Genomic DNA, 27,871 nt, shown 5'->3' on the forward strand with positions numbered 1-27,871 from the left:
TGTTTTGTCCATAGTTTTATTTCACCAGGAAGGTTTATACAGTTCTGCATAAAGGTCATTGTATGCATAGCCTGAAGTACAAAGCTCCCTTTGAAAACTCCAGCACAAAGACATTGCATATTGACAACATTAAACAACAATGTGGGTGGTATAGGGAAAAAAAAAATTAAAACAAAACAGCATTCTTTCTATTGGAAAAGCATAATAAAACAAGGCACTTTCAGTAAATAAGGGAAGAACAGAAAAATGCTGTATCAAAGATTCCACAGAACTGACCCAGAGCACTGTAACAAAATTCTGCAGTAATGAACAAGTAAAATACAAAAAGGCACTACATAATCCTCTCGCTGCAACTCCCATTTCTCAACTAATTAGCCAACTGAACTTGGCACAATGGAGTCTTAATTATAAAGTGCATCTCCTGTCTTAATACATTTTGAAAAATAGGCTATACAACATAGGTACCAACATCCCCATGTGTACAATATATTGAAACAAAAATACACTGCGACTAGATTCAATCTAGTTATGAACTGTGCAGGAAAAAATATGGCTTCTTTACAAGTCTTTCAATAGCCTCCATATAATCTGGAATACTTTTAAACAAACATGAATGCATTAGCAAGGTGGTAAGAGGTAGTGTTCTGAGTAAAAGGCAAATTTACAGATTTTGTTGTTACGTGTTACATGTATATAACAAAGGTATCCCAGATTTTCAAAGCAGCATTACTGAACAAAAAGTATTACAGCATGCTATCTTGGGATGAAAATACACAGTGTTTTGGGGGTCTCAGATCAGTTCTTTCAGCAAAAATGACCATTTTACAATGTCCAACTATGATTCCATCGTGTAACTACTTTGCTCTTGGTACTGGAAGTTCTCCTATTGCATTGCATAAAACTTCCAGAGAAACTTTCTTCAACTTTAGAATGTAAAACAAACACCTTCTCCATTCCTATACACAAATGAGTCCATTTTCACTTCAGCAAGCATTATTTTATGGCTATAAGAAAACACAAATACCAAACAGATGAACACATCAAATGTGTCACAACAGTGGCAATATATGACATATGAGTTAGATGTGTTCCATGATTTACTGTGAAACTTTTGTCATTCTGCTAGGAAAGTCAGCCAAATTGAGTATATACACTATCTAAACTTTAGCTGATTTTAGCCCTTATTAGACTTCAATATATTAAATATATAAAGGCTAGATAAAAACTGAAATCAAAGCAGCACTGGATATATTTCTTACATTAATAATTTGTAAGGATTTATGTAAACATTCAATATGTGCATTCTTGCTCTTTGCTGTGAATTCTTCACAGCTCCTCTATGATGCTACCCACAGATACACCCTTAACATGAACCTTTCCCAGGTAACAGCCACTGCTGCTCAGCTATTCTTCATCCGTGGTATAGGCTACTTCAGCAACTTCAATTTCTGGGACAGAATTTCCAGCCAAAGAGCCACTCCAGCATGGCTCATGGTTCTCTTTGTCTGAGCTGCAAAGACAGATCAATAAATGGAAACTGGTATGATTTTCTAAAGCCATTTTAGGCAGACAATACACAAAACATTGCTTTTTTAACTTATCTCTTATTCCAGATCTAAAATTATCTATCCTGAGGGGCTTAATGCAGCAGAGAGGTGCAGTAAAATGCTGAATTTCTCAGCTGCACAGATTTAATGCAAGACTAAACATTTGAAAACACATACTTTAAGAATAACTAAAATACAAGTAAAATAATAGTATTTACCAGCTGTCCTCACCCAGGGTACCCTGGTCTGCTTCTACTGCAGAAGACTCCACCTCACCACTGCACTCACTTTCTTCTCCTGACATTTGACGAGTCATTTTTCCTAAAGATAAATCCCTACAACAGATAAGAACAGAGTACCACCAATCCATACAGCAAACATTTGTCACTGAAGAACTGTTTGTTTCATTTTAGCCCTGGCAGTTTCTGCAAAAAGATTGAAAGTAACCTTTCAATCTCACTCCTGCATGCCCCATTTCTTTGACTAGTACTATTTAAACAGTTTATTTGCTCCAGCTGCTTATTCCTGAACTATATTCAGTCCTCTACATCTCTGAGCCACCAAGATGATTAGAGAGATGGAGAACCTTTCCTATGAGGAAAGACTCAGAGAACTGGGATTGTTCAGCCTGGAAAAGAGAAGGCTTTGTGGTGATCTAATTGCAGCCTTCCAGTACCTCAAAGGAACCTAAAAGAAAGATGCAGAGAGACTTTTTACAAGAGCCTGTAGTGACAGGACTCTTCCCCAAGGGAGAATGGCTCTGAACTGAAAGAGGGTAGGTTCAGATTGGATATTAGGGAAAAGAATCTTTATTGTGATGGTGCTGAGGCACTGGAATGGGCTGCCCAGAGAAGTTGAGGATGCCCCATCCCTTGAAGTGCTCAAGGCCAGGCTGGATGGAGCTCTGAGCAATCTGGTCTAGTGGAAGGTGTCCTTGTTCATGGCAGGGGGTTGGGAATTACATCCTCTTTCAGGTCCCTTCCAACCCAGGCCATTTCATCATTCTCTGGTTGCATGACAATTTAGTAACTTCACAAAATTCAAGTCCCAGAGAAGTGTGTATGACTTAAGGTAAAAAATTACATTCAGACTAAGCCACACATGTCTTGCCTAAACAGCAGAAGGACTATAATCAAAATATAGTCAAAAGGAAGACAGGAGGATGACAAGAAGATTTCTTCAATAGTTTCTCAAGTTTCTCACTGTAACTTTACAAAACCACATACTAAGTTTCAAAGCAATACATTTTTCCATTAGTGATAAAGACAATTTTTTTCTTAATGGCAACACAAGATAATGGTCCAGCTAGCTTAGCTACAAATGGGAATATGGTCACATAGATTGACCAAAGAAATCCTTTTTTCCAAACCAATTCTCTATGTGGAAATCATACATCAATTTAGCATTGAATTGGAAACAAAAGCTTGTGATCCATTTTGTGTTTAAAGTTATACTACTATATTTCTTTCCCTTTTAAAATTGCTCTAACTACTGTTATTTTATTTTAATGCATGCATTTCATGTAAAGGCTTAACAGCATTCTGTAACATGACTACCAGCCTATGTTTGAGCCAAATCCAGAAAAAACCATAAAATCCTGCAAGTCTCAGGACTTGTCCAGCTGTCCCCTTCTGCCTCACATCCATTGTAGGTACCTGGCCTTTAGAGCGTGTAGGCATAAGGTGCTTAATTCTTGTTAGGCCATCAAATAAAAATTCTACTTCAACAAGGCCAAAGACAGACACATTTCTTTTGGGTTCATTTACTATCAGACAAGCTGAAGTTCTTTACTGAAAAAACTTGTTTTTTTTTTTTTTTTTTTTTTTACAGCCAGAAGTCACAGAAGTTATTTTTCATCAAGACGTCAGACACTATGTGGCTGTCTTTTACTAATTTTATATGTCTGGGAAATTAGCAGTGTGTTTGAGTATTTAAAAAACAATCTATCTTCAGGGAAAACATTAAAATATCAAGTCCCTGTTTGCTATTCAAACCTTTTTATTTTCTGGCACACAGAAGTCCCTATCATGATGTTTTAGCCAAATGCAAGTTATTTAACTTTTCCTGACTATTTCACTATTTAAGGCAGCAGCATGTCAAAACTTTGTTATCAAACAGGGATCTTTGAAATGTAATTACTTGCCTTCAGGAGTAAGCAACAAACTGAATATGGTATTCTGATCAGAATTTTCAGTCATAATAATTGCATTTAAAGCCTTTTTCAAAGGTAGTTCCCTAGAACATTTTAAGGTGTGATTTGTTAGTCAACCTGGATATGCTGGACTCAGCAACCCACTCAGTATTAAAATAAAAGTTATTTTAATTTTTTTTTAATAAATTTCTTCACTGCCTCCTTCACGGTCTGACACACATGCAGAGGGAATGTTTTTTTCATCTGATCTCATGCTAGGAAGAGATTCTTTACCATGAGGGTGGGAGGCACTGGAACAAGTTGCCCAGACAAGTGACTGCTCTATCCCTGAAAGTGTTCAAGGCTAGGTTGGATGGGGGCTTGAACTACCTGGTCTAGCAGAAACTGGATGATCTTTAAGGTTCCTAAATAATCCTATGGTTCTGTGAAGTTCTAATGGGACCATAGGAATTCACTCTTTTGCTAAGGAAATGCTGCAATACTGACTCAGCAGCTCTAATGGGACACTGGATAGCACATCAATTCCTCAGCTCCTGTTACAGAATTTAGCAGACATGTATTGTTTTCCCTTGGGTTTAAGTGGACAATCTCCCATGCTATTTAAATGGTACCTGCAGCATCTCATTCCAAGCAATTCAGAACAAAATTAAACTATTATAGATATACAACTGCTTGATCACTATGCTCTGTCAAAGCTTTGAGTACAGACAGAATTTTACAAATCAAAGCAATTTTCCCACTCATCTCTAGCAGGGCATTTTACATTTTCAACATTTCAAAAGCAGAACAAAATCTTGCTCTATCTTTACAGGACTTAAAGGATTAGGAAACAATCACAGTTACTTTAGAGGGAAAAGATAGGACAAGCTTTTCAGTCATTTGTACTAAATAGCTTTTAGCCAGCATATGAGAAAGAGCTTACTGAAAATATTGCTTTGTATGTGGTTATGTAAGGAAAATGGTTTCCAAGATACAGCTAAAGCTGGCACTTGTGACTAGACAGAGAAAATGCTTTCATGGAGATAACTTCCTAAAACCCTTAAAATTTCTACATACCTAATTCTTCTTTCAACAGCATCAATATGAAGTTGCTTTTCTGTTAATAATTTCTTCAGTGATTCAACCTCCCTTTGTTTTTCAAGCAGTTCTTTTTGTAGGCGATAATTTGTTTCCTCCAGAGTTTCACAGAAAGCCTAAAAGACAAATTTAAGTGCATCTTCAATTTAACTTCAGTGGACTGCCTTTATTGACTTTTCTCTTAGAAATATCAACCTGTAACAGTATTATAGCTGCTTGTCTTCAGATTGATTACCTTAAAAAGCTATGTAAATAAAAAAAAATTCTTATCTTAATAATGCTGCTTTGAATGATGAATTTATTATGCTAAACTGCAATGCAAATACTTTAATCATATCACGTGGGAGAATGGATTATAAGAGAATGGAGATGGTGCTGTGGGCAGCCTCTCCCTGATGAGTTGCAGCTGTACTAATTACCAAAGAGTAGAAGCAGCCTTGCCCTTAATAGGTTGCAGCTGTGTCCAGTAGGGATGTGTGTTATAAAAGAGTGGGTTGGCAGGTCATGGAGAGAGGAAGGAGTTGGTGTTGCTGTCTGTGGGAATTCACAGAGGAAAGGTATGAATTTTACTGTAGGGTAATGAAGTGCTGATGCTTGCCTCCAATTTTGGTGTCAGTTGTATGACCATCATCAATACCATTCGTTTGTCTCACAATGAGAGAGGCACCAGAAGAGTAGGTTCTGATTTGGAACCTTTTTGCCTATATGGAACATAAACTGAACTCCCTGCTTCCTTTTCTCCTCATAAGTTCTGTTTCCACATGACTTGGAAGTCAGTTTCAAAGTATCTATATATTTCCAGGATGCGAAGAATATTTGGATTAAGTACATATTCTTTCCTTACCCAAGACAAAGCTGTACAGTTCTGTACCCAAAACCTGTGACAAATATGAAATCATGACAATCAGAAGACCAGTAAAAACATATTTTGAAAGTGTTTAATAGGATGCTGTGATCACTAACTACTCAGCCATGACAAATATGCTGGGCTCCCCTGCTGAGCATGGCATGTCTGTATCACACAGCCTGATGGATCTGTCAGTGAGCAATCACAAAACCCAACGTGAGGAGCCCGTGTCTAATGCAACATCCTCCCAATGCAGGAAGTGACAGAAGAGCTGGCACAGAGCCTCCTCATCTATTACTGGAAAGCACAAACCTTCCAACAGTAATGTGCAATTCTGATTTAATAATTTACATGTGCTCTATAAATAAGAGCCCCACGTGGGAGGCTTTCTTGGCTTGATATTACCAGCAACTAACCACTAACTCAGAGTCTGCTGAATATAAACATTTAATATGAGCTCGGTTAAGAATAATCCTGTTAAGATACTGTTTGTCCTAGAGTTTTAAAACAAGCTACAAACATCAAGAATATTCTATCCTTTGCTTTAACTGAAGCAGACTCATGATCTTTAAAATATTAAGTTTTCCTGTAATTATACAATACAAAGAAATGAGGAGTTTTCAATTCAATAACCCTGTTTTTTTCCATGGAATTTTAGTTTTTTTTATTGACTCAGATAGCAAATTTATCTTTGTTGACAGGCACTTGAAGACCAGTCATGAGTTAAGCAATAGCTTTATTCATATCTACTAGAGCCAAGAGCATGTGTCATGCAACTCACTCTTGACACAGCATTTATAGTGATTGCTTTAGCTATCACTGTGGTTAAGCAGTCATCCCATTTCAGCAAAGCCAATTAAGTAAATTTTTCTGCTCTTGGTAAAAATATTCAAGGTTGCTGATACCCTAACTGAAAATTAGACATTATTTCCTTAAGAATATAATTAAGTTTATTATTTCAACCTTTAGATGTACGCACATGGAAATTACCCTATACACAAAATAGATAAAAATATTGAATAAGTGTTGAAACCTGTTTCAGTGTTCTGAGAACTGAATAAAGCCTTTGGAAAAAACTCAGAGATATCTGCAATCTGGGTATGAGCTGTCCAAGCAAACACAGGCACTGTTTGAAACTGGGTAAGAAAATATCAATATATTCTGAAGGATGCTGTAATAGCAGAAAAGTGAACCAAAGCTGAGGAAGGGAACAGTGTGTAATGAGCTGTCTTGTTCTTTAGACAGCTGGACACCTGGAGTCTGGAACAGTTTTAATACCCCAGGTTGGACTAATTATTCCTGAATTTCTGAAAGGACAACCAGGAGACAGCTTTGCTTCCTTCTTCAGATCATGAAACAGAGATGGCTGAGAAAAGATCTGTGGAAACAACTACCAAGGATATGACAAAAAAAAAGATTAGTGAATATTTTGCCTACTTTTCTGTGATTAAATTTCTTGGCCTAATCAGCTTCTAATGGAGCAGGTACCTGTATCTCTCACCTGGAAAAGATAAATGTGTTTTGGCAAGTCTTTGGGATAACAGAATAGACATAAACCAAAAAGAAGATATCCATATTTTCCATATCAGGAAAACAGAAGATTTTTTTTTCTGCAATGCTTTGGATGGCAATAGAAAGGCAAAACAGAAGTAAGTTTTGAGATATCTTTAAAAATGAACTCCAGGAATAAGTACATGAACCTCAGTGCTTTTCCTGTATAAGGCAGTTCAGGGAAAGAAAAAAAAAAAAGCAACAAACAGTAAGGATGGATATAGATGCTTTTAGTATGCAGGAATTTAGGATTCCTCCTAACAATCAGAAGCAAGACAAAAAGCATGGCCACAACCATGGATTTCAGGCTGAGCCAACTTCAAATCTCTTCAGAAAGCTGCTTGGACGAAAGAATCCATGGGAAAACACCCTGGAGCTAAGAGCAGTCCAGGAGAGCTAGCTGATATTTAAGGATCACCACCTGCAGGGTCAGTAAATACAGCTTAACAAGCAAAGGCTGCAGGTGGCCCGTGTAGATGAGCAAGGGTCTCCTGAGCTCAGACATAAAAAGCAACTCTACTAGGGGTGAAAGCATGGGGAGATGACACAGGAGTAATACAAGGGCTGCTGTCTAATCTTACAGGGACGGGATTATGAAAGTGAAGGACAACCTGGAGCTGAATCTGGCAAGGCATGTGAAAAGAAACAAAAAAAAGAATTCTACAAGTGCATCATCAACAAAAGAAAGATGGGAAACCACGGACTTGTTGTGTTGATTGGAAAAAACAGCATTGAGTAATTCTTTCCCTGCAGCCAGAAGGAAGGTCAAGACAAACTCACCTGCAATAGGGGAAGAGCAGATCAGGGAGCACTTAAACAAAATGGATACACTAATGTCCATGAGACCTGAGAGGCTGCACCTTTTTGCTGTGCTGGTGGTCAGCCACTGGAGCAGGCTGGACAGAAAGGCTGTGAAGTCTCCTCTGTAGAACATTAAAAACCTGACTGGAGATGGACCTGAGCAACCTGCAGTAGCTGACCTCACTTGAGCCAGGAAGGCTGGAATAGGTGATCCAAGAAGTCCCTTTCAACCCCAGTCACTCCATAAAGGTGTGGTATCTCTTGGAGAATTTTATAACAGCTGTCTCAACAACTTCACAGAAATGGGTAATAGCTAAAACTACAACAGCACAGCTATTTTAATGGTTTGATTAAATTCCAGTGGAAGAATAACACAGATTTCACCACAGCATGCACAGCTGAAATTTCAATGAAGAAGGCACTTAAATTTTTTAAATTATTCGAACAAATAATTATGGTAATTAAAAAAAATCATCAGCTTAAATATCAGTGATGAAAAGGGATTGTATGGAAATCAAATATGAGCTTGTGACAAAAACATACCAAATCTTTCACATGCAATAGCAATGTAACAAGAACCAAGGCAATCCTACAAACATGCAAAACAAACAAACTGGCAAATATGAATGTTAAATGATGCTCATTCAACTAAATTTATAATTTCTGCAAGACTAACAATGTATGTACAATTCGAAAACACAATTGTTTTATAAAGTAAGGTCATCTGCTCTAGACAACCTTGATACTGCTCATGTCAGTAAAATTTATTTCTAAGAGAATAGAATAAGTTTTACAAAGCAAACTTCATCTATGACACAAAAAAGGCAAAAACAAAGCTATATTATGGGATAGGGATGAAGTACAGCAGTCAAAGACAATCAGTGTGCACCATTTATCAGATTTCGCCCATTCCAGAAACACATAATTTTGTGATTTTTGTGAAAGAACAGAAACAGAAGTGTTTCATTCTGTATCATTATACAGATCTTACAATATTCAAAAAATACCTGCTTTTTGCATTCTGTTTCTATCCTACTTACCCTGCTCTCTTCTAGACTGTCAAAAGGACCCGGAGGATCATCCAGACAAAGAAATTCTCTCACTGCAAGGCTTTACCAAATAAAAGAGAGTGAATTACCAGAAGTACAAAACCAGCAAAAACACTTAAAAATGATTACAAAATGGAGGTATTTCTTTAAGTGACACAAAATTTACATCCTCAAATATACTCCCAGGTATTCACAACAATTAACAAATAAATGGTTAACAAACTATTAAGTCGCAGTTGTATGTGTTGACCAGGGACAGTATTTAGAATGCAACTTATGAGGATGAATAAGCAATTTTAAAACATGATTTTTTATGATTTTTAAAAATTTTTCATTGAATTTGTAGCTACATGACAATTGGCAAGTTTATCACTTTGGTATTGAAGAAGTTTGAAAAATTCTCCTGGAGAAAAGTAAGTAATATAAAATTAGTATTATGCAATGGATGAAAAGTATGCTGTTAAAAGTCATATGCAGATACCTTCAGGTAGTATCAGGGGATTTAACTATGAGCACTGAAACATGTTCAGCTGTCTCCCTTTTGTTAAGATCATAATCCATTGACATATACACATGATATAATTTATATATGTACAGTATGTATTTTTATATAAATAATAAGTTATAAAAGAATAGAAGACAATGTACCATTGATCTACTATATAGCCATCTCTGAATACACATTTCAAATTAATGCATTCCATTTGGATTTGTGTAACAGTTACCATCCCCCTCTGTGTGTTGTTTTGCAAAGACCAGAAGAAAGAAGTAGGTGTAATCCTGTGGTTTACTACAGAGTATTTTAAGCATCTGTCTCATTCTGTCTTCCAAATTTAGATTACTTTTCACAGAACTCCTAAACATCTCCAAACATGTCCCTTCAGCCACCTTTTTAAGACTTTCCTGTTCGGTTCAATTCATTCTTCTTTAAGGAATCTCAAATTAGAACACTGTATTCATGATTAATTAGCAAGTAGTAACTTAGGAGCAATGCTGTGCTTGCACTCACTCCTATAAATCTTTAAATCATCTCCTACTGCAATGAGCGCACAAAAATGAAAAATGGGAATCCAAAATTAATTTTCTGTCTCTTCTTCCCACCTGGGCCCCATGGAAAATGTGAGGGCAAAAGGCAGTAATTTTCTGCTTTCCACTTATTCTCTGCACTTGAGGTTTTCACAAAGCACAAACACAAGAAAGGAAACTTTCATCCAGCTACCATCCTAATCAATCAGCTTCAGGTTGGCAACCAAAATGAGCAGAAACTTCTTCAAACAATAATCATTCATTATACTATCACTTTTAGTTTTAAGAAGACTCTAAAGAACATTTATCTAAAATACACTGAACATTTACTTTGTTGTTTCTTTACCTAAAATAGGCACCTGATGGCATGAACATTTATTCACAGCCTAGCTTTGCTCTGAGAGCCTGCTCTGACCCTGCTCTCCTCTCCATGTGTTACACCTCTTCCTTTCACTTCATGAATGAAGATTCTGCCTTTAAAGTACCACAGGGATCTTTTCTGTCCTGTGACAGAGCTGCTGTACACACGAGCTGGCTGCCATCCCTCTCCAGGGAGGAGCAGTGCCAGCACTAGGGAGGGCAGCAAGGGGCAGTGCAGCACATGGGATCACTGACTTCAAGCTGGCCGAGTTCCTCCCTTCCAAGCTTCTTACACAGGGTGGAGACAGGACAGCTCTGTCATCTATATAAAGCCAGATTCTGTTTAGCAGGTTAAACTTCTTTCACCCACTTCACCAGTTGTATGAAATTTTCCTGACCACTATTTAACTCTGTGGGTGGACTTCAATTTGATCTTTCACTGAATCTTCAATACAACATAAAACAAGAGAAGAAGTCTATAAAACACAAACAAAAATTTAGCCACCTGCATATATTATCCTCCATTTTATTTTTAAAATACTTTGTGAATCTAGTTTTATTAAAAGTAGGTATACCAAATGAGGTCTCCTATCCCTGAAGGGCAAATTTCCCACTGTGAATACAGTACATAAAGTATGAAGAGAAGTAAACCAGACTTCTCTACAAAGAAAAAAGGCTTTTTTGGTTTAGGTCTGACTCAAGCAGCTTGACTTACTTGCAAAACTGGAGAAGTAAATGGTGAGTTTTAAAGGAAAAAAACAGGGTGAAATTCTCACCACTGCTCATGTGAGGTACAAGTATTAATTCCCATTAATGGTAAATTTATTCTCTGATAAGTGGGTAAATATATTAGATGGTCAAATCTCGTTCATTTTAATCACTTCTTGAAGAATTCACACCTTCCACAGATCCAAACCTTAGAACCATATCAATAGGTTATAAAATTTTTTTTAATAAATTTTGTCTTCATGCAGAGCCCTACACAGACAAAAGTTCTAGAAACCAAATTTCAGCATCTCTTCATTAGCCAAAAGACAAACTGATTCCACAAACATTTTAATTCCTTTTTGTATCTGATAACCAACACAGTCTAAAAGTTTGAGTTTGGAATTTTTTGCCTTAAACTATGACAAACACTATTTTATCCAATATGGTCCATCACTAAGATACAAACAAGCCAGCTGAAATGCTGAACTAGCTGCAACAATATGAAGCAGAAAGACTTCAGATCTATTTAAGCAAGTCCATTCCATTCACTAATGTGTCTCCAGGAGCATAACAGAAGTTACATTTAGGGATGAGATTGATTCCTTTTAGCACACCTATTATTATGCAATTTAATTATTAGGAAGTTTTTAAACTTCTCAGCTGCATACCTCACCCATATAATCATATTTAATAGCTACTTACACAGAAACTCATAAGTTGAGCCCCATTTCTTTTTTAAACCTATTAAGCTTTGTCTCTGACATCTCACAACAAAGCTTTGCCACTCAGCATGACATACTCCAGGATGACTATGAATCATCAAAATATTAAAATTCCTTACTCACCTTCCCTCTCCCCTTTGATGATTTCACACACCCTGTTTGCTCACCTAACACAACAGACTAAAGAGAACACTTCTTGCAGGGAAGTTTTTCTGCAGCTTCCACTGCTCTTCCTTGCTTTCTTTGTACCTCTAACAGACACCTCCTTTGAGATGGAATGCTGTGTTTTGGCACTGAACTATGTGGAAGGACAGTTCAGATTCCCAGAACAATAACTTCTTTTTCCCCTTTTAAGTTCCTCTAATGATTTCAATGAAACTTTTTGACTATTGCTGAGTACTGAGCTGATTCAGAAAACTAGTGGTATCATTACCAATAGTTATTTTCCAAGTTGCAAAACCAGTTGCATTCATAAATCTGTATGGGTGTACTTACTGTCACTTTCTACTTCAAGACACAAAAATTGATGTAAGTCACTCAGTACTCGGGATCCTTCTACAATAGTTTGTGATCTCATTGTTCATTCTATTCTCCAGATAATTTCAAAATGTCCTGAACATCAGTGTCCACAACTACAATCTAACACATTCCACTGCTACCACCCCTAAATTACCATTAATCCTTTCCCCCTTGTCTTTTAACTATTTTATATGAGCCCTGTCATAACTACTCGTTTGTCTCTACAGAAGACATTATACCATTTTTATTTACCTGCTTACCACATTGGTTTTGTTTTTTTTTACTTCAAGCAGTACCAAAGTCAGACTGATGTACAAATCCCTATTTTCCAGACTCAGCAGTCGAATGCTTTATAAAAACATGTCAAATGTAGTAGTACCCCTTCTACTAAAAAGTTAAGTAGCTATGAGCACTATATGGTCTCACAGTCCCACACCACATCTTGGCAATTTTAAAATTTTGTTCCTTTAAAAGTCTTGAGGGAATTAGGTTTGCTTTAGAACATTTTTTACTCTTTGTTTTGAATGAAGTTTCAGATGATGACAGGTTCTCAGACTCATTCCTCAAAGAATCTCTAGTACAGCAACCTTAAAATCTTTTTTAATTCTGATGCTGGCAAAGGTTTTAAAAGTAACTGCTTTGCCTCTAGCAAGTTGCTTACTTAAATTCTCTTCTTGTCCATAATAAAATTATTTTACAGTTCATTTGTCAGAATTACGTTCTATTCATTTTCCTGCTTTGGAAGAATCTCCCACTTTGTACAAAAAAACTGTTGAAAGAAATCTTTGCACTTTACTGGCCTAAACACATTATGTTTTTTAAACTATTGAGACTTTTTTGATTTGTGGTTTACATTTACTTATGTACAGGAATCTGTAAATTCCTTTCACGTCATGTCAATAAAAACCTTTTAATAGTTAGTTTATTACACATTTTAAGTAGTTTAATACACATTTTAAGAACTAATTGCATAATAGTGTAGGTACTCTACATTATGAAAGCCTAACACACCTAGTATAAATTAACAATATTATCAATTTTGCATTAAAGACAGAGAAGTAATGTTTTAGGAATAAACATGGGATTATTCTAACATTTTAAATATTACAACTTTTAGTTATCCCTGTACAAAATACCACAGTTCCACTTTTTTATGCTAAGATGGGACTAATTTAGAAGGACACTGCTTAATTGACATAATGATCAAATGCACAGCATTAATGTTACTGAAATCCCTCACCACACTGCCTGAAGGTACACTGCTGGAGTCTATGAGTTTTATAAGAGCAGTATGGACAGAAATAAAGCCACAAATGAACAAGCAAAGGTTAATCACCTACCAGTTAGCAATATCTTTGTGAGCTACTAGGTTCTGGAGGAATGCCTGCAACCCCAGCTGTCGATCTTCCAAGAAGTCAGGATTGTAATTATCCTTGAACCAGCGCTTTGGCGGAAGGGCCAACCGAAAGCCTGGAAACATATCTTTTAGCTGGAATTGAAATTAAAGACAAAAAAAGAAAAAATTTGAGAAAAATACTAATTTTGCCACAGGCACTGACTTTACTCAAGATTTATAAGACATTTCTGACTTCTGGTAAAGTTCAAGCACAAGACAAGTCTCAACCATAAGGAAAATCAAAATTACAACTTAAATTGCGGACACAGTTCTGTCACTTGCTGCCTTATGCAGTAGAGTGCTTTGTATTTTTCCTCAAATTTAACACATAAAAATAGGAATGAAAACCTTTGCTTTGTTATTTAATGTCTGAGTCTGCTATTTAAAACCTTTGAGTCTGTACATATAAGAAAACTGTAAAAAAAAAGTATCAATGAAAAATAATTTCAGTGGTATTTCTTTTAATGTACTCGGGGATAAAAACTACTACATATACACATATATAGAATAAAACCCCATTAGAGATGTACAACTCTGCAACTTGTCTTTCTTGGGGGGCTAGAAGAATAAATTACAACACATGAGATATTTCTTGTAAAGAGTAGTTTTTTGTACACACAGAATAATAAAATTTCAATATGCAAGTATGGCTCAACCCCTAGTAGAAACTGCATTTCTCAGTTCCTTAAATAGCAACGGGGTATAGTTGACATCAGAAATATCCAGATTTTTTCTTTGAATTCAGAAATAAAACATACAAGTGAATGAAAGCATATAACAATGAACCTCTCCAAGAGTACCAATTATTCTTCTAATATGTGTGATAATAAAAAATACTTTAACTTTTTGATAAGAAACAATTTTTCAAAGTTATGCTTGACAAAGAAAAATCTGGCAGAGGATTTACAACCAACATGAAAAAGCAAATAGGTTTTATAAAATTTGATATCTCAGCTGCCACAAGAATTGTTTCATCATTTTTTCTGAATACAGGATCTAGCCAGCTTCTGTCAGAGACGTTCAGCGTACACTGCTTATATTAATATGAATGTTGCAGTGATAGAAAATTCTAATGGACAGCTCTTTCACCAGATTAAGTTTTAGAAAATTTACAACAGATACTGCACTTCAATGAGAATCTCTCTACACACTTAGAAGGAAGAACCACACTAATGGATCGCCTTTGCTTATGTAACTATTGTTTCACAGCATAAGGCGCTTTTTAAACATCACGAATATTGTTTATTCAAATAGCCCATGATAAATTCTGGTTCCTTATTTACAGAATGGTTTATTGTCAAAGCCTTGCTCTTTATTTCTGAATTGAATTATTTAAGTATGTTTTTCTGTTACTGAATTTCATCTTGATATTAGACCCTTCTTTAAATCTTTATATTTGGTCCTCCAAAGTTCCTTCATCTTCTACCAAGCTCTCATTAATTTCATATATATAAGAATATATCTGAATAGGACAGAACCCACTGAATGTAACAAAATGAGTTCTGTTAGTTGTACAGAAGAGTGCAGACAACCATTGCTGGGAAATGGCTCAACCACACAGATTTTGCTTAATGGTACTTTTACTTGTCTGGTCACATGGATCACGTTGCTTAATGCTAAGGAGGGAATACATCTACCCACAGATTACTCCTTTAGTGGATGAAGAAGGTAAGACCCAGCTGCTGCCAGTGGACTAATTTTCAACAGCACAGTCCTGGGGCATTCTTTCTTGAGTGCTCCTCAGACACAGCAGGAAAACCCATGGGTCAGACAACTTATTCTGGCCATGATTGCTTGCTTGGATCCAGCACCTTTCCTACTCCTTCCTACATCACCATGTGACACATTACACGTCACATGAGTCACAGTCTTGAGGAGAAATGGTGAACTTCTTTGTTCTTAAGCATGGCCATTTCATCATGTGTTTTCAAACTATTAATATGTTACTATTTTGTAATTCTCTACTATTTCCTGAATGGTGGTATGTTTAAGCTCCTAGAGCTGATATTTCTACATTATAAAAAGTAAAATGTTTTACAGACCAAAGAGTAAATGGCTTGGATGCATACTGAGAGGTGAAAAAACTTCTAACAGTGACACAAATTTTAAAAAATAGAGATTTTTCCTTTAAACAGAAATACTAATACCTAGAAATAATGGTAAAAGCCAAATATTTTTGCTAAACATTTGATGGCAAAGACTAAGGGCTTTCTGAGTAAAAATTTAAGTATTTATTCTAATAGGTATTTCAGCATTTTGATTTTTCAAACCACTAACAGCCACATTAAGTCAATGGAGGTAAGCCAATTCTTTACCTATACCTGACACAGCTGTTCAAAATGCAAACTGCTGTCTAACTTGACTTCCAAAATCTGAGTTGAAATGCCAAGATCATTGTCTCAAAAGAAGTCAGGCTTTTGCCAATACCAAGACATTCCTTCATTTAAGACAGACTATATTTAAGACAGGAATTTCTTCAGAAAGAAACCTCTTAACTAATTCACATTTACCAGTTTAGTTTTAGACACCACTGGTGTTTCAAAGGTAGCCTAGAAGATATTCAAATAAGTCAAACCAAGAACACAGAGAAATTTTTAAGTTCAAGTCCGTTTTCAAAATTTCAGCTAAGTTTAGCTCTTAGTTGATCAGGCACACAAATCCAAAGTGATAACCTGTACAAAAAGATCCCTCACAATGGGTAAAGAAATAAGGCTCATGTTGAAAGATGAAAGAATATTCTAGCAGAAAGCATGTTGAACTGGCAATGCAAAGGGCAATTGTTTCTCTACTTTTGATAGGCTGAACACTATTTACCAATCATAAAAACCTGTGCTTTTCAGAGAAGCATTTTTTCCTTTCAAGTATTCTAAAAGTATTAAGTAGACCCAGAATTCCTATTCATCTGGTGTTTCCTCCATCTTTAAAGATGTGATATAGTATTTCACTATTAACTTTGAAGACACTGAAAACAACTGAAGACTGACCAAGACACAAAGAACATATTTATGTTCATGAAACTTCAGTTTTATGATGAAAAAAATCAAGAGTTTGTTACACAGAAAAGAACTAAATAACTACTGGATCATTCCTGCAAGAGAATACAAGCCCCTAGTTCTATTTCCATGCAGGGGATAAATATTCAATAGTTAATTCCTTTATCATATAAACTGGGAATAAATATAAAGTTTGAAGCATACTTAACAGCTTTAGATGAACCTGTTACATCTTCTTTACATCAGCTGTTTAATTGTATCTTTGAAAAAATGAGGAATCGTATTTTTCCAGTTATTAATACAGCATGTGTTTTATATGCATTAAAATCAGAAAAAAATAAGACAGATGATGTCACAAAGAAGATGTGACAAAAATATAAGACATGAAAGAAGTGAGGTAAGATAGGTGAGAATTTACCAGCTTATAATTAATCACCTTGTCATTAAGCCTGGAGAAATCTGTGTACCGTCTGAACACCACCCAGCTTTCCTCTGGACTTCTTTTCACCAGTATTTTGTATACCTGTGTGGAAAGACAGAAATATAAGAAAAATGTGCAAAACTTCACACTGCATTGTCTGGAAGGCTGAAATGACCTTCTATTTCTTAATGAAACAAAACCTGTGGATAAAAAAATCTTAATTGGAGTAAAAGAAATGCAAATAGCAACTATCAGTACAAAGAGTTTAAATTGATTTCAGAATTTAAGGACGGAGTTCCTGTAACTCCTAAATACATATAACTATTTCTGTCTATAAGAAAGAATGTATTGCCAAGCAGAACAAATGGCTCAGCTATCAAAAAAGTAAGGGAAGTGTGTTTCTGTGATCTACTTTAACCTTTGCAAAATTACAGTTTCACTCATTGATCCTGGAGGCCTCTCTGTTTTTAAGATGACTGTTAATCATCAGGTACTGTGTGTGATATTGTTTCAAAATGTCTCATCTCACTTGTTTCACAAGGAGAAACGATGCAGAATAAAATTACATCCTCCATTGCATTTGTCTTGAACATTAGGTTTAGTCTTTCCAGGCAAATATGATTTCACTAGAAAACTGCACCAGAACGATGATATCATCACTGTGTAACTGAAGTAATGGATACTTTGAATCAGATTTAGCAAGATAACAGCACAGCAGTACCATATTCCTATTTAAAAGCAAAGGTAAAAAGAAACAAAACAATGATGATAATGATGATGACAACACTACAATTACTTTCTAGGAGGATTAATATTCCAGTGTCTGAACACAATGAATCTACCAATACAACTTCAACTAGAAAACATTAAACAGTGTCCAATGTCATAACCTTACTCTCTCCAACACAGGGAAAGACAGGTACTCTCTTTCAATTGTACTGGGTTATTTTCCCCAGTCTTTATGTAAAAAATATAATACAAGAAAGAAAAAGGTATTTTTAGAATCATAATGATAAATGATCCCTCATTTAACCAAATTCTATTTAAAACATTTTCTAATCTGTTACATACTTAAATCTTCTCCAGTACTTCATGCTGTCACAGCAGGTTGTCTCAGCTGGTAAGTGTATTTTTCTTACTGCAGTCCCAACATGTGATAACCCTGGTGCTAGCCAACTTCTGTACAGGTCTGAGACTGTTTCTAGCAATTTTGTATTCCACAATATATTAAGTTCCAGATAATTACAGAAACTACAGATAACTATGGTGCAAATCAAAAGCAATTTTTCAGCAAGTACTTCTCTTATCTATGTTTTAAACACAATTTCACTTTCAAGACATATCATCTGTGGAAGTCATGGACTGTGACAGAGGAAAAAGCTATTAGCTTTTAAAATTCAAGCTGCAGGACTGGCTTACAGGACCAACATTAAAATATAATTTTTCTGCCTTCCATTTTATGTCTAAATGCTTATCCAAATATTTTATTACTTTACTGTCATACTAAAAGTATAAGCAGTTTTATTTTCATAAATGAAATTAATAAATAAATGTAAAATTGTGACGACTCTGCCAGTACACAGTAAAACACAGAACAAGAAACTTTGGAATATGCGTGCAAATTTACTTGCTAATCAGTATTCTATTCTGTATTCTACTATAACTTCTGCAAAAGTATTATTTAAACATGTATATAAGAAAAAAAGGAATAATTTCCAAGTGAACATTAGATAACTTTAAAAAAAAAAAGTTCACCAATTACAGTGAACTTAACTGTAACAGGGAGTGCAATCAACTTGTGATTAAATAGCCTCAAAATTATGGGCAACCTGAAACAAACATATTTGGTTTTCCTGTCAGAGTTCAAAAAAAGGTGGTTGGGTGTTTTTTGGCTTTTCTTTAAGGTTTGCAATTAACAAGTAAGAACTAGAATATTACAAAAAAACTTCTCAGTTCCTTCATACAAGCAGGGGTAAAAATCACAAATTAATTCAACAAATTCATTTTATTGCACGCAATCATGAATTGCTTTATTTTATAAATAAAAATCATCAATGAAAATACACCCATATGTGGCAACATTCTCTGGCTGATTCAGCATCTTATTATCATTTCTACTTGGCTTTAAAAAAAGAAAAAGAGTGCTAATTGAATATTCCAGGACTTCAAATTCATTTAAGACTAAATGTTTACAAGGAGATATTTTTCAGCCTAGGTTTTCTCTCCCATAAGCTTCAGCAACCATGTACTCTAACATGCACTGACATTTCACTCCTGAAGCTTGGACATCATTAAGCCAAATCAGATTCTTATTTTTGGAAACTATGAGATGCAACCAACAGTAAAAAAAGAATTCAGCAATTGAGTCTCGTCTCTTTTACAAGTGATTTAATTTGCTTTCCACTGTCTTCCGCTGTCTTCTAAATCTCACTGATTTAGCACTGCAAAAGCAACTCAAATTCTAAGGACTAATTACTTGCTGGCTTTAATGTACAAGAGCAAACTGCATGCAGAACATGCAACTGAAAACAAACAGTTAATTGTGTGGTTTCAGAAACCAGCTCATCAATAGAAGTGAAATCAGGAAGAGCAAAAATGGATCCAAGAATTTTACAATGGAAGAATGTTTCACTTGTACTGTGACCTGGCCTTCCACATACAATCATGAGAGAAAGTTGCCATTGTTAATACAGAACACCTTACAGGCACACTGGATCATGTCTTGGCAGTGTCTTCAAGAAAGACAAGAAGGGCAACAAGCTGATGAAAGGTCTAGAGGCTAAGTCATGTGAGGAGTGGCTGAGGGAGCTGGGGACATTTTCCTGGAGAAAAGGAGGCTCCCTACAACCGCCTCAAAGGAGGCTGTAGCCAGGTGGGGGTCAGTCTCTTTTCCCAGACAACCAGTGACAGGACAAGAGGCCTCAAGCTGTGCCAGGGGAGGCTCAGGTTGAACATCAGGAAGAATTCCTTCATGGACAAGGTGGTTAAACATTGCAATGAGCTGCCCAGGGAGGTTGTGAACGCACCGTCCCTGGAGGTGCTCAAGAAATGAGTGGATGTGGCACTTTGTGCAATCATCTGGTTGTCAAGGGGGTGACCAAAGGCTGGACTTGATCTTAGATGTTCTTCCCAACCTAAATGATTCTGTGGTATTTGCAGATTAATCCTTGTACATATAACAATATCAATTATTGTTTTGGTTTTGAAGGTTATTATTAAAAACAATTTTTTAAATTTACCCGTGAAAAAAATTTTGCTCTTCTCTTATGCTAACATGCACGAAGATGTTAGAAGCTGAAAATCTCAGGAAAAGACAGGGTATCATTCTCAAATAATTAAAAAGCATCATTACTCAACTTCTGGCTAAAAGATCTTGATTTCATTACTATTTTAACTGCCATAAAGATTCTGCACTTCTCTAATCTATAAGAAAACAGGAGGAAAAATAAAGCTTGTCCAGTATTTCCTCCTCCTTATCTCTTTCTAATTAATATTTTTTCATCTTAAGTAATATAATTAATAATCAGTAACAAACAGCCATCAGTCCCACAAGCACCATTGTATAAACTCAAAGAAATATTTCAACAACATGCACAGAAAGAAATGTGGAAGTACACTGATATACTCATGGCATGCAAAAAAAATGAACTGCCAGCTACAGTGCACTTTGAGAAAAATCAATACAAACCAGGTAGGCTATTGTTCTGGCACAAGATATGGCATAAGCAACTTCCTACTCTGTTTGCAGAACAGATTTCCCCTTACTAGAAACTGAGCTGGGCAAGAAGTTGAAACCCACATGTTTGCACTTTAACAGAAATGTTATAAGTTACTTATAACTACAAAGGGCTAACATCAAGGTTTCTTATCATTCATGCCAAATAGAAGACTGCATTTTACTTAAGAAGTTTAATTACACAGAACTTACACAAGCTCAATTTCATAAGTAATTGTAGCTGCAAGGAATTCCTGACTTTTCCAGCATAAATTGATACATGAAACAGAATTAATTCCTTCTATTCTACATACACAATTGCAGGAAAGACTGCTTTCTAATCCCTATTTTCCCACCTGTATAACAAGAATGGTATTTTCCTGTCAGGAAGTACTTTGAAGCTAAACTGGTAACATCCCTGAACTGCAGGATTAATTCATGAAAGACAATGCAAAGCACATTCAATTGCTATCTTGTCATTACAGGATCAACTCTACTATGCCCAAAACTTACAGTGAATTTTGCCCTTTCCTCCATCACCTCATAGCCCAGAATAGTAGGTGTGGATGGTCGATCTTCCCAGGTCCTGGAATCTTCATTCTGCTCTATTTCTTCTACAGGCTGAGTACTGTATTCTATGGATGTATCCAGACCTGTAAATTTAGTCCTAACAAGGGGACTGCTACAGGCAGATGATGTGGAACCAATCTGGTCAGGCATGCTCATCTTTTTAAAACTATCAACTGTAGAGTCCTCCAGCTGTCCTTTTGAGGAGCTTGAACTTGTTGAAATGCTCCCAAAGGAAGAACTTCTTTGGTTTCTGTTTGTAAAGCTGGATGATGAACTTCCAATAGGAATAGGAACAGGAACATATGGTGTTGCCATCCTTCATGAAAACAGGCCCTCAGTTTTTGGTCCAGGAATTTAAGCTTCATTCGCTGTGTAAACCATGTCTGCTCTTGTTTTCAGGAACAGTACCTGCAATTAAGGACAGAAAATATTGCTGTCATTTTTAAGTCAAAGCACCACTAAGAGCTTTGGGAAAGAATCTGTATTAGCTCTGAGATGGTACATAGCAGTATTGATGGTAAAACACTTTCACAAAGAATCTGGCTCATATAAAATGGTGCTTTTAGGTTATACCTCAACTATTTGACAGACAGCTTTACAAGTGTTCTGTCTTCCACAGCTATTAAAATGGCAAAGAGGTAAAGCAAGATTACAAAAGAGAAAAATCCTTTTGTTCTTTAAGAATTAAGTGTTATTTGGTTTTATCCAAAGAGTCAGCAATTTTTCTGGCATATTAGAAGTAGTTTCAGTGACTATTTCATCTAAACAGTAAAGAAGGTTTTCTCAGAATTGGTTCTGTAAGATATCCACTGCAGACTATGCAAGCCAAACACACAGGCAACAATATACATGACATGAATCAAAAGATATGACAGTAAACAACTCAGGTGAAAACATATTTGCATATTACACATTCACTGAAGTATAGTGGATCTGTTTCCAATGCAAAATATTTTTTCAAAACAACTCTGTTGTATATAATGCTACAGACATTTGTCACAATGTAAAATGTGCACATTTTCTGGAGTCTGAATTGCAGCAATTAAGTTTTACAAGCATGCACAATAAAAGCAGGGTTGTTACAGCAGGTAGTTTTCCATTCCAGAAGATTAAAATAGAAAAAAAAAGTGTACAGAAAAAAAAGAAATGAAAAATTTTTTTCTTCAAAAAAAGCATTTCAAATGAGTCTTTTGTGTGCATGTGTATACACTTCTGGAAAAAAAGGGAAGTAAAATTAAGACAGCAGTATCAAACTGCCAAAAAAGCACCATCTCCTCATTTTAACAAAGTACCCAAAGAAGAGCTCTTACAAGATGCAAATTAAATGCCATCTCTTTGGATTAACAGGATTTGAGCCATGATCCATTTAGCCAGGAATAAACTAATCAACCAGGAGGTTGCAGGAAGCTGTGAAATGGGAAACCGCCAACCTGATTCACATCAGACAATCAATCACCTACTGCAGTAAAACCAAATGAGATTCCTCATTGTGAGCATGAAGCGATGCTTTCCCTGTCTTGGTCTAAATTAATACTAGAGCACAGGAATAGAGACATAAATTTTAAATGAACCAGCATGAGGAAGACTGAAAAATTCTCTTGAACAAATTCCTTGAGTAAAGCAAAAACAAACTTAGTCAGCTACTTCAGGAAGTTGTCACACACTGTCTGTCAGAAAACTCAGTTAACTTGACTAGGAGAACAACTTTAAACTGACAGTAATTTCTTGGGAATATCTCTGCTTCACTGTGGAATGTGGCTGGACACTCAGCAGCATCTGAGGGAGCTGAACTCAGTATCATAAACCCCTGCTGACTCACTCAGCTGGTCAGGGATGGGATTTGAAGTATCCAGCAGCTTCTGTTGCAGCACAGTCCTGGGCTTGGCTGTGGGAGTGAAGCCATGTGTCAGACATCTGACCTGCCTCGGCCTTACTCTGTGTGAGAGAAGCAAGTCACACCTGTCCTGAGACAAGATGTTCTCCTGGAGCTACACCAGATCTAAATCCCTTTTTTCACCCACATCTCAGTAAGAAAATCTATCTTCTGCCTCAAACAATAAGCTCTGCAATGATTTTTCTTTATGCAAGGTGTGAAGCATTGTCTGATAAATTTTCTATACCCATATTCTCTGAACAATATCTAAATGAAACACTAAAAAAGGTAACTACTTTTTCACTTGCCACTTCAGTGACTCTTCCATACTACTACCAGCACAAGGAATTGAGAGCATGCCTTTAAACAATGTCCCACCCAGCTATGTTATTGGGAGGTATAGGATTAAACTCCTGTAAAAGGAAGAACCTAAGTGAATCTAGACTGCAAAAAATCAATCTATATGTAAAAAGTGATTATCCTCTGTTGCATGATTGTGAACCTGGAGTGGAAAATAAACCCACATCTCAGGGGCTATCTGTTGAAGCTAACCTAGGAGTTCATGGAGTTTTAAGATGCAAAAAAACCTTGTGCTGTTCATCACTTCATAAAAAGAACCAAACCAAACCTAAAACCCCACAGTGACATTTTTACCAGTTACAATAGTTGTGAACAGTCTTTCCTAGAAGAACTTCTTCCTTTAAAGTGAAATGCCAGTCAAGAACTCACTATCTTGAGCTTGTTTACTTACTACACATTACTCTTAACTGCACACAAATTTCTGAGCAGCTGCACCAATTTGGCAAGCAAGAGAGCTCAACACAGCCCACCCTGAGGACAAAGCCCTTGGTGTTGAGAGGCCAACACCTGCACTGTGTGTGCTTCAGCAGCTTCCATTCCAGACCAGCTCTAATTCGGTACCACGGCCTGGATATTAGCAGCTGTTCTACACTAAGCCTGCTCCCAGGGTACATTTTCTGGTTTAGTCTCTTTTGTTCTCTGCAAGGCCATCCTAAATTGTGAGTCGATGAGTATTAAAGGTGATGATGACACTGTTTTCTTCTGAAGGCCATTCTTGACTCAATCTGACACAGTAAACATGCCCACAGACAAATAAAAGGGGCTGATGCTACCTGTGTCACACAGATTCCTCTAACTTTGAAAAGTAACAGGAAAGTATTCTCTGAGTAACAGAAATGTCAGGTCAAGTGAGCAAATAGCACATGGCTTCACTTAACTTGAATATTTTTTTGTAAAAAAGTTGAAAGAAATATACAAAAATAATACCAGACTCACAAACACATATATATTCCTAAATACATACGTAAATCCATCTTTAACTGTAGAAGTATCACAGTTTCCTAGTATGTAAAATATTTACAACAGGGTTCAAAATCAAATTAATCTGCACTTTATGAAGGCTACTAAATATTAGAAGAAAATACAATGCTCAAACAAGGGTCACAGCCCTAGGAATCCAGCCTTATCTACTAATATAGTTTACTGCCAATTCATGCAATAGAAGGAACTGAGAACAATTGCATTAAAAAAAAAAAGAATCCTGTTAGACAAACCATGTCACTCCCTACTTACCTCGGCGCAGCAAGGAGGGTTTGTGTGCTCAGTTTGCTCCTATCCCAGCTGCACAGAACCAGCAGAATCATTGCAGCACACCAACTTCAACAGCAGACCCCTCATAACACCTAGGAGATACCCCAGACACTGCACCTTCTTGTCTAGATATTTACTTGACTTTCTGCAAGAAATTTGCTTCCTGTTTGGGACATGTATTTTGTTTAGTTTGATTCCCAAGTGTGAGTTAAGAACGAAAGGAGAGGAAGAGAACATTTGCTGGAAGGGCTGAACTGCAAGATCTCAAACAGGATAGGACAGTCCCGGGAACCCGGCTGTCACATGCTACAAGAGCAGCATGACACCAACTTATCCTGGTGTTTACAGCAGCCACCTCCCTTTCTGCGGGAGAGGCAAATAGGCTGTAATAAAACCACTTAAAAAGGGTTTGCCTGCAGCTTGCAGCTATCGCAGTTCCAAACCTTTTTAAACTAATGGCTTGTATATTCAGTGAGAAAGATATAAGCCACACGATTCCAGGATAAAAGATTAGAAACAAAACAATCCGTACTTAACAGCTGTAATTGGATTTATAAGACTTTTAGCTATGCAATACTATGTGTGATCTGGTTACATATATTCTGCCTCTGTTTGGACAACGCAGACAAGCTGATCTCTGATGTTTAGGTTTTAAGTGCTACTGAGGAAAGTCAGCTAGAGAACAAGTACAACATATAAAGAAACAATTTTCATGATTTTGTAAAATAATCATTCTGTGCCGATTTCAGCCAAGTTACCTAACAACATTTTTTACCTGCTTATGCACCCAAAATAGGGGGGCTATTTATCACACCTCACACACAGAGGAGTAACTCCTGCCCCGAAGAGTCTGAACTGGAAACAGCCGCGGGTACCGCGCAGCAAACTCCGCACGTCGGGGAGCGCCGCTTCTGGCGGTTCTGAACTCGAGCAGAACCAAACCAGACCGGCCGGCCCCACCGCTGAGGGGCCGCGCTCGGGGAGCGCCGCCGCCGCTTTACGTAACTCCAGGGGCGGCCCCGAGCCCGTGATACCGGCGAGGCCCGGGGAACCCTCCCGGTACCTCCACACGGCTGCGGCAACCGGCCGAGGAAACACCTGGAGGCGCGGCCAGGCCCCGCCCCGGGGAACGGGGGGGTTCCGTAGCCGCCATCCCGCCCGAGAGGGACCGAACCCCGAGGTGCCACCGCCCATTGCCGCCTCCCCACAGGTGCGCGGGAGCTGCGACAACTGCACGGAGACGTCGGGGGCCGTTCTCGTCGGGCGTGGGACGGGCAGCGGCGAGGTTCCACTCCCCCGGCCTTCCCCCACGGGCTGCCCGCTGCCTCAGTCCCTCCCTGCCCGCTCCCCTGATTCCCGGTGCCCGCGCTCCCGCCCTCCCACACGGCAGCCCCACTCACCTGCTCCCGCCGCGCACCCCACTCCGCCGCGCCACCGCCAGGCCCGCCCCGTGCGGGGGGCGGGGCCTGCCCAGAGCGGCGGGAGGGACGGGGCAGCGCAGGGACTACAAAGACCGGCGTGCCCCGCTGGCTACCGTGAGCTTCGCTTTCCGGTGCGTGGGTGCGGTGCATTGTGGGGCTTGTAGTTCTGTTTGTGGCGGTGTGATCCTGTGGGGTGCGGCCGCCCCCTGAGGGTGCTGGCGCCGGCGCTTAGGGATGGGAGGTGCGCGACGGCTGGGGACTCCGCGTTCCCGGTTCCTGGGCATAGGAAAGCCCCCGGCCTCTGACAAAGGGCACAGGAAAGCCAAAGCCTCTGTGGGCTCCTAGTATGGTTTCATCTAACCCTGCCATAAAGCCCTGCTGAACCACGAGTTGCGGGTGTAGGGCAGCGCGACAGGAGTGGTTGGGGAGCGCCGTGTGACATTTCAAAGCGATCAAAGCGATCTGGGAATTTCCTGGGTGATGCGGGGTGGAAAGCACTGTTCGTAAATAGTGGTGGGAATAAATCAGTACCTCACCGTGACTTAGGGTACGTTAGCAGTAGTGTGGTGCTGTGGAGAAGACGGATACAGCACAATTTTTGTTAAAAAGTACTCTTTCTTCATGCGTTTTACGTTCTTGATACGTAACTTAAGAATGCAATACCCGCTCCCCGAGATCTCTCCTGTGTTCATGGCTCTGAAAAACACTGCACCTCTTGTGTGTGTTGCACAACTCCTCTACTTGTTTATCATAAACTCAACACATCTTGCATGGCACGGGCACACAAATGAGAGTAGAGCAGCTGTAAGGGGATCTGGGCTGTGCCTGCAACACGACAGGCCAGGGGCACTGCCCATTGCCCAGGGTAATTACTGCCCTGCGGGCTCATGTTACCACCGGAGTGTGAGTCTTTCGTTGGGATTATATTCCTAGCATATTAGGGAATTTTTTTTCTGTGCTTAGTATTTTTTTCCCCCTGCTCTGTCATGTTATTTCAGCCTCACATTGGGCTGTCTGGAATTAATTTTGAACTTAGTGGTTTTTCTGGATGCTAGTCTTTCCGGAAGTAGTCTCAGATTTGGCAGGGTAGCTCGTATTCATCATGAGCAGAGTTATTACATTCAAAAAGCATTTGTGAATGACTAGTTCAGAAGCCATGCAATGGGGAACTTTTTTGGATCCAATTTCATTTTAAATATGTAGTACTGGGAGGAGACAATGCACTAGGGTTTAAAATGCCATATTAAATCTGAGGAAATTGATTAAATTGCATTTTGAAAATTGCACTACCAAACCAAATATGCTAAGTATATAATAACTTTATACTTTGTTTCACTCAGGATGAACATATTCCTTACATAGAGCAGCAAAAAAGAAAAAAAAAGTTAGAAACAAGAGAATTCTAATTTCCAGTTGTTCAGAGCCCTTTTGTTTTATAGTAGTCAATAGTGTTTGATCATTACAATAATTTAGTCACGTATGCATGTTTGAATTTATTTAACAGTAAAGAGT

The 27,871-nt window shown here is 37.8% G+C and overlaps 1 protein-coding gene across 4 annotated transcripts; it reads right to left on the minus strand.

Annotated features, from left to right (window-relative positions):
* On the minus strand, positions 1-26,424 carry SNX16 (sorting nexin 16). Of its 4 annotated transcripts, none has more exons than XM_077186805.1 (8): positions 26,339-26,424; positions 21,398-21,862; positions 17,185-17,271; positions 13,700-13,848; positions 9,016-9,085; positions 4,756-4,892; positions 1,766-1,882; positions 1-1,510 (listed from the first exon to the last, which is right to left on the minus strand). In XM_077186805.1, the coding sequence occupies exons 2-8, from the start codon at positions 21,767-21,769 to the stop codon at positions 1,405-1,407; spliced, it is 1,038 nt and encodes a 345-aa protein (XP_077042920.1). In that variant the 5' UTR covers positions 21,770-21,862; positions 26,339-26,424; the 3' UTR covers positions 1-1,404. The 4 variants fall into 4 exon arrangements, with proteins under 4 accessions (XP_077042920.1, XP_077042927.1, XP_054488100.1 ...); XM_077186812.1 differs by lacking the exon at positions 26,339-26,424 and adding an exon at positions 25,714-25,892; XM_054632125.2 differs by lacking the exon at positions 26,339-26,424 and adding an exon at positions 24,921-25,242.
* Positions 26,425-27,871: the final 1,447 nt, after the last annotated feature.

Source organism: Agelaius phoeniceus, chromosome 1, assembly GCF_051311805.1.
Source record: "Agelaius phoeniceus isolate bAgePho1 chromosome 1, bAgePho1.hap1, whole genome shotgun sequence".
Taxonomy (NCBI): Eukaryota; Metazoa; Chordata; class Aves; order Passeriformes; family Icteridae; genus Agelaius; species Agelaius phoeniceus.

What these genes read in the sequence shown, in the direction of transcription:
- SNX16 (XM_077186805.1), bottom strand. Translation starts at nt 21,769, where the DNA reads ATGGCAACACCATATGTTCCTGTTCCTATTCCTATTGGAAGTTCATCA. An exon ending in GCTGTTGAAAGAAGAATTAG is followed by an intron (nt 1,883 to 4,755) that starts GTATGTAGAAAT and finishes TATCTGTTGTAG; the next exon opens with GGATTTATCTTTAGGAAAAA. An exon ending in ACCCTGGGTGAGGACAGCTG is followed by an intron (nt 1,511 to 1,765) that starts GTAAATACTATT and finishes CTGTCTTTGCAG; the next exon opens with CTCAGACAAAGAGAACCATG.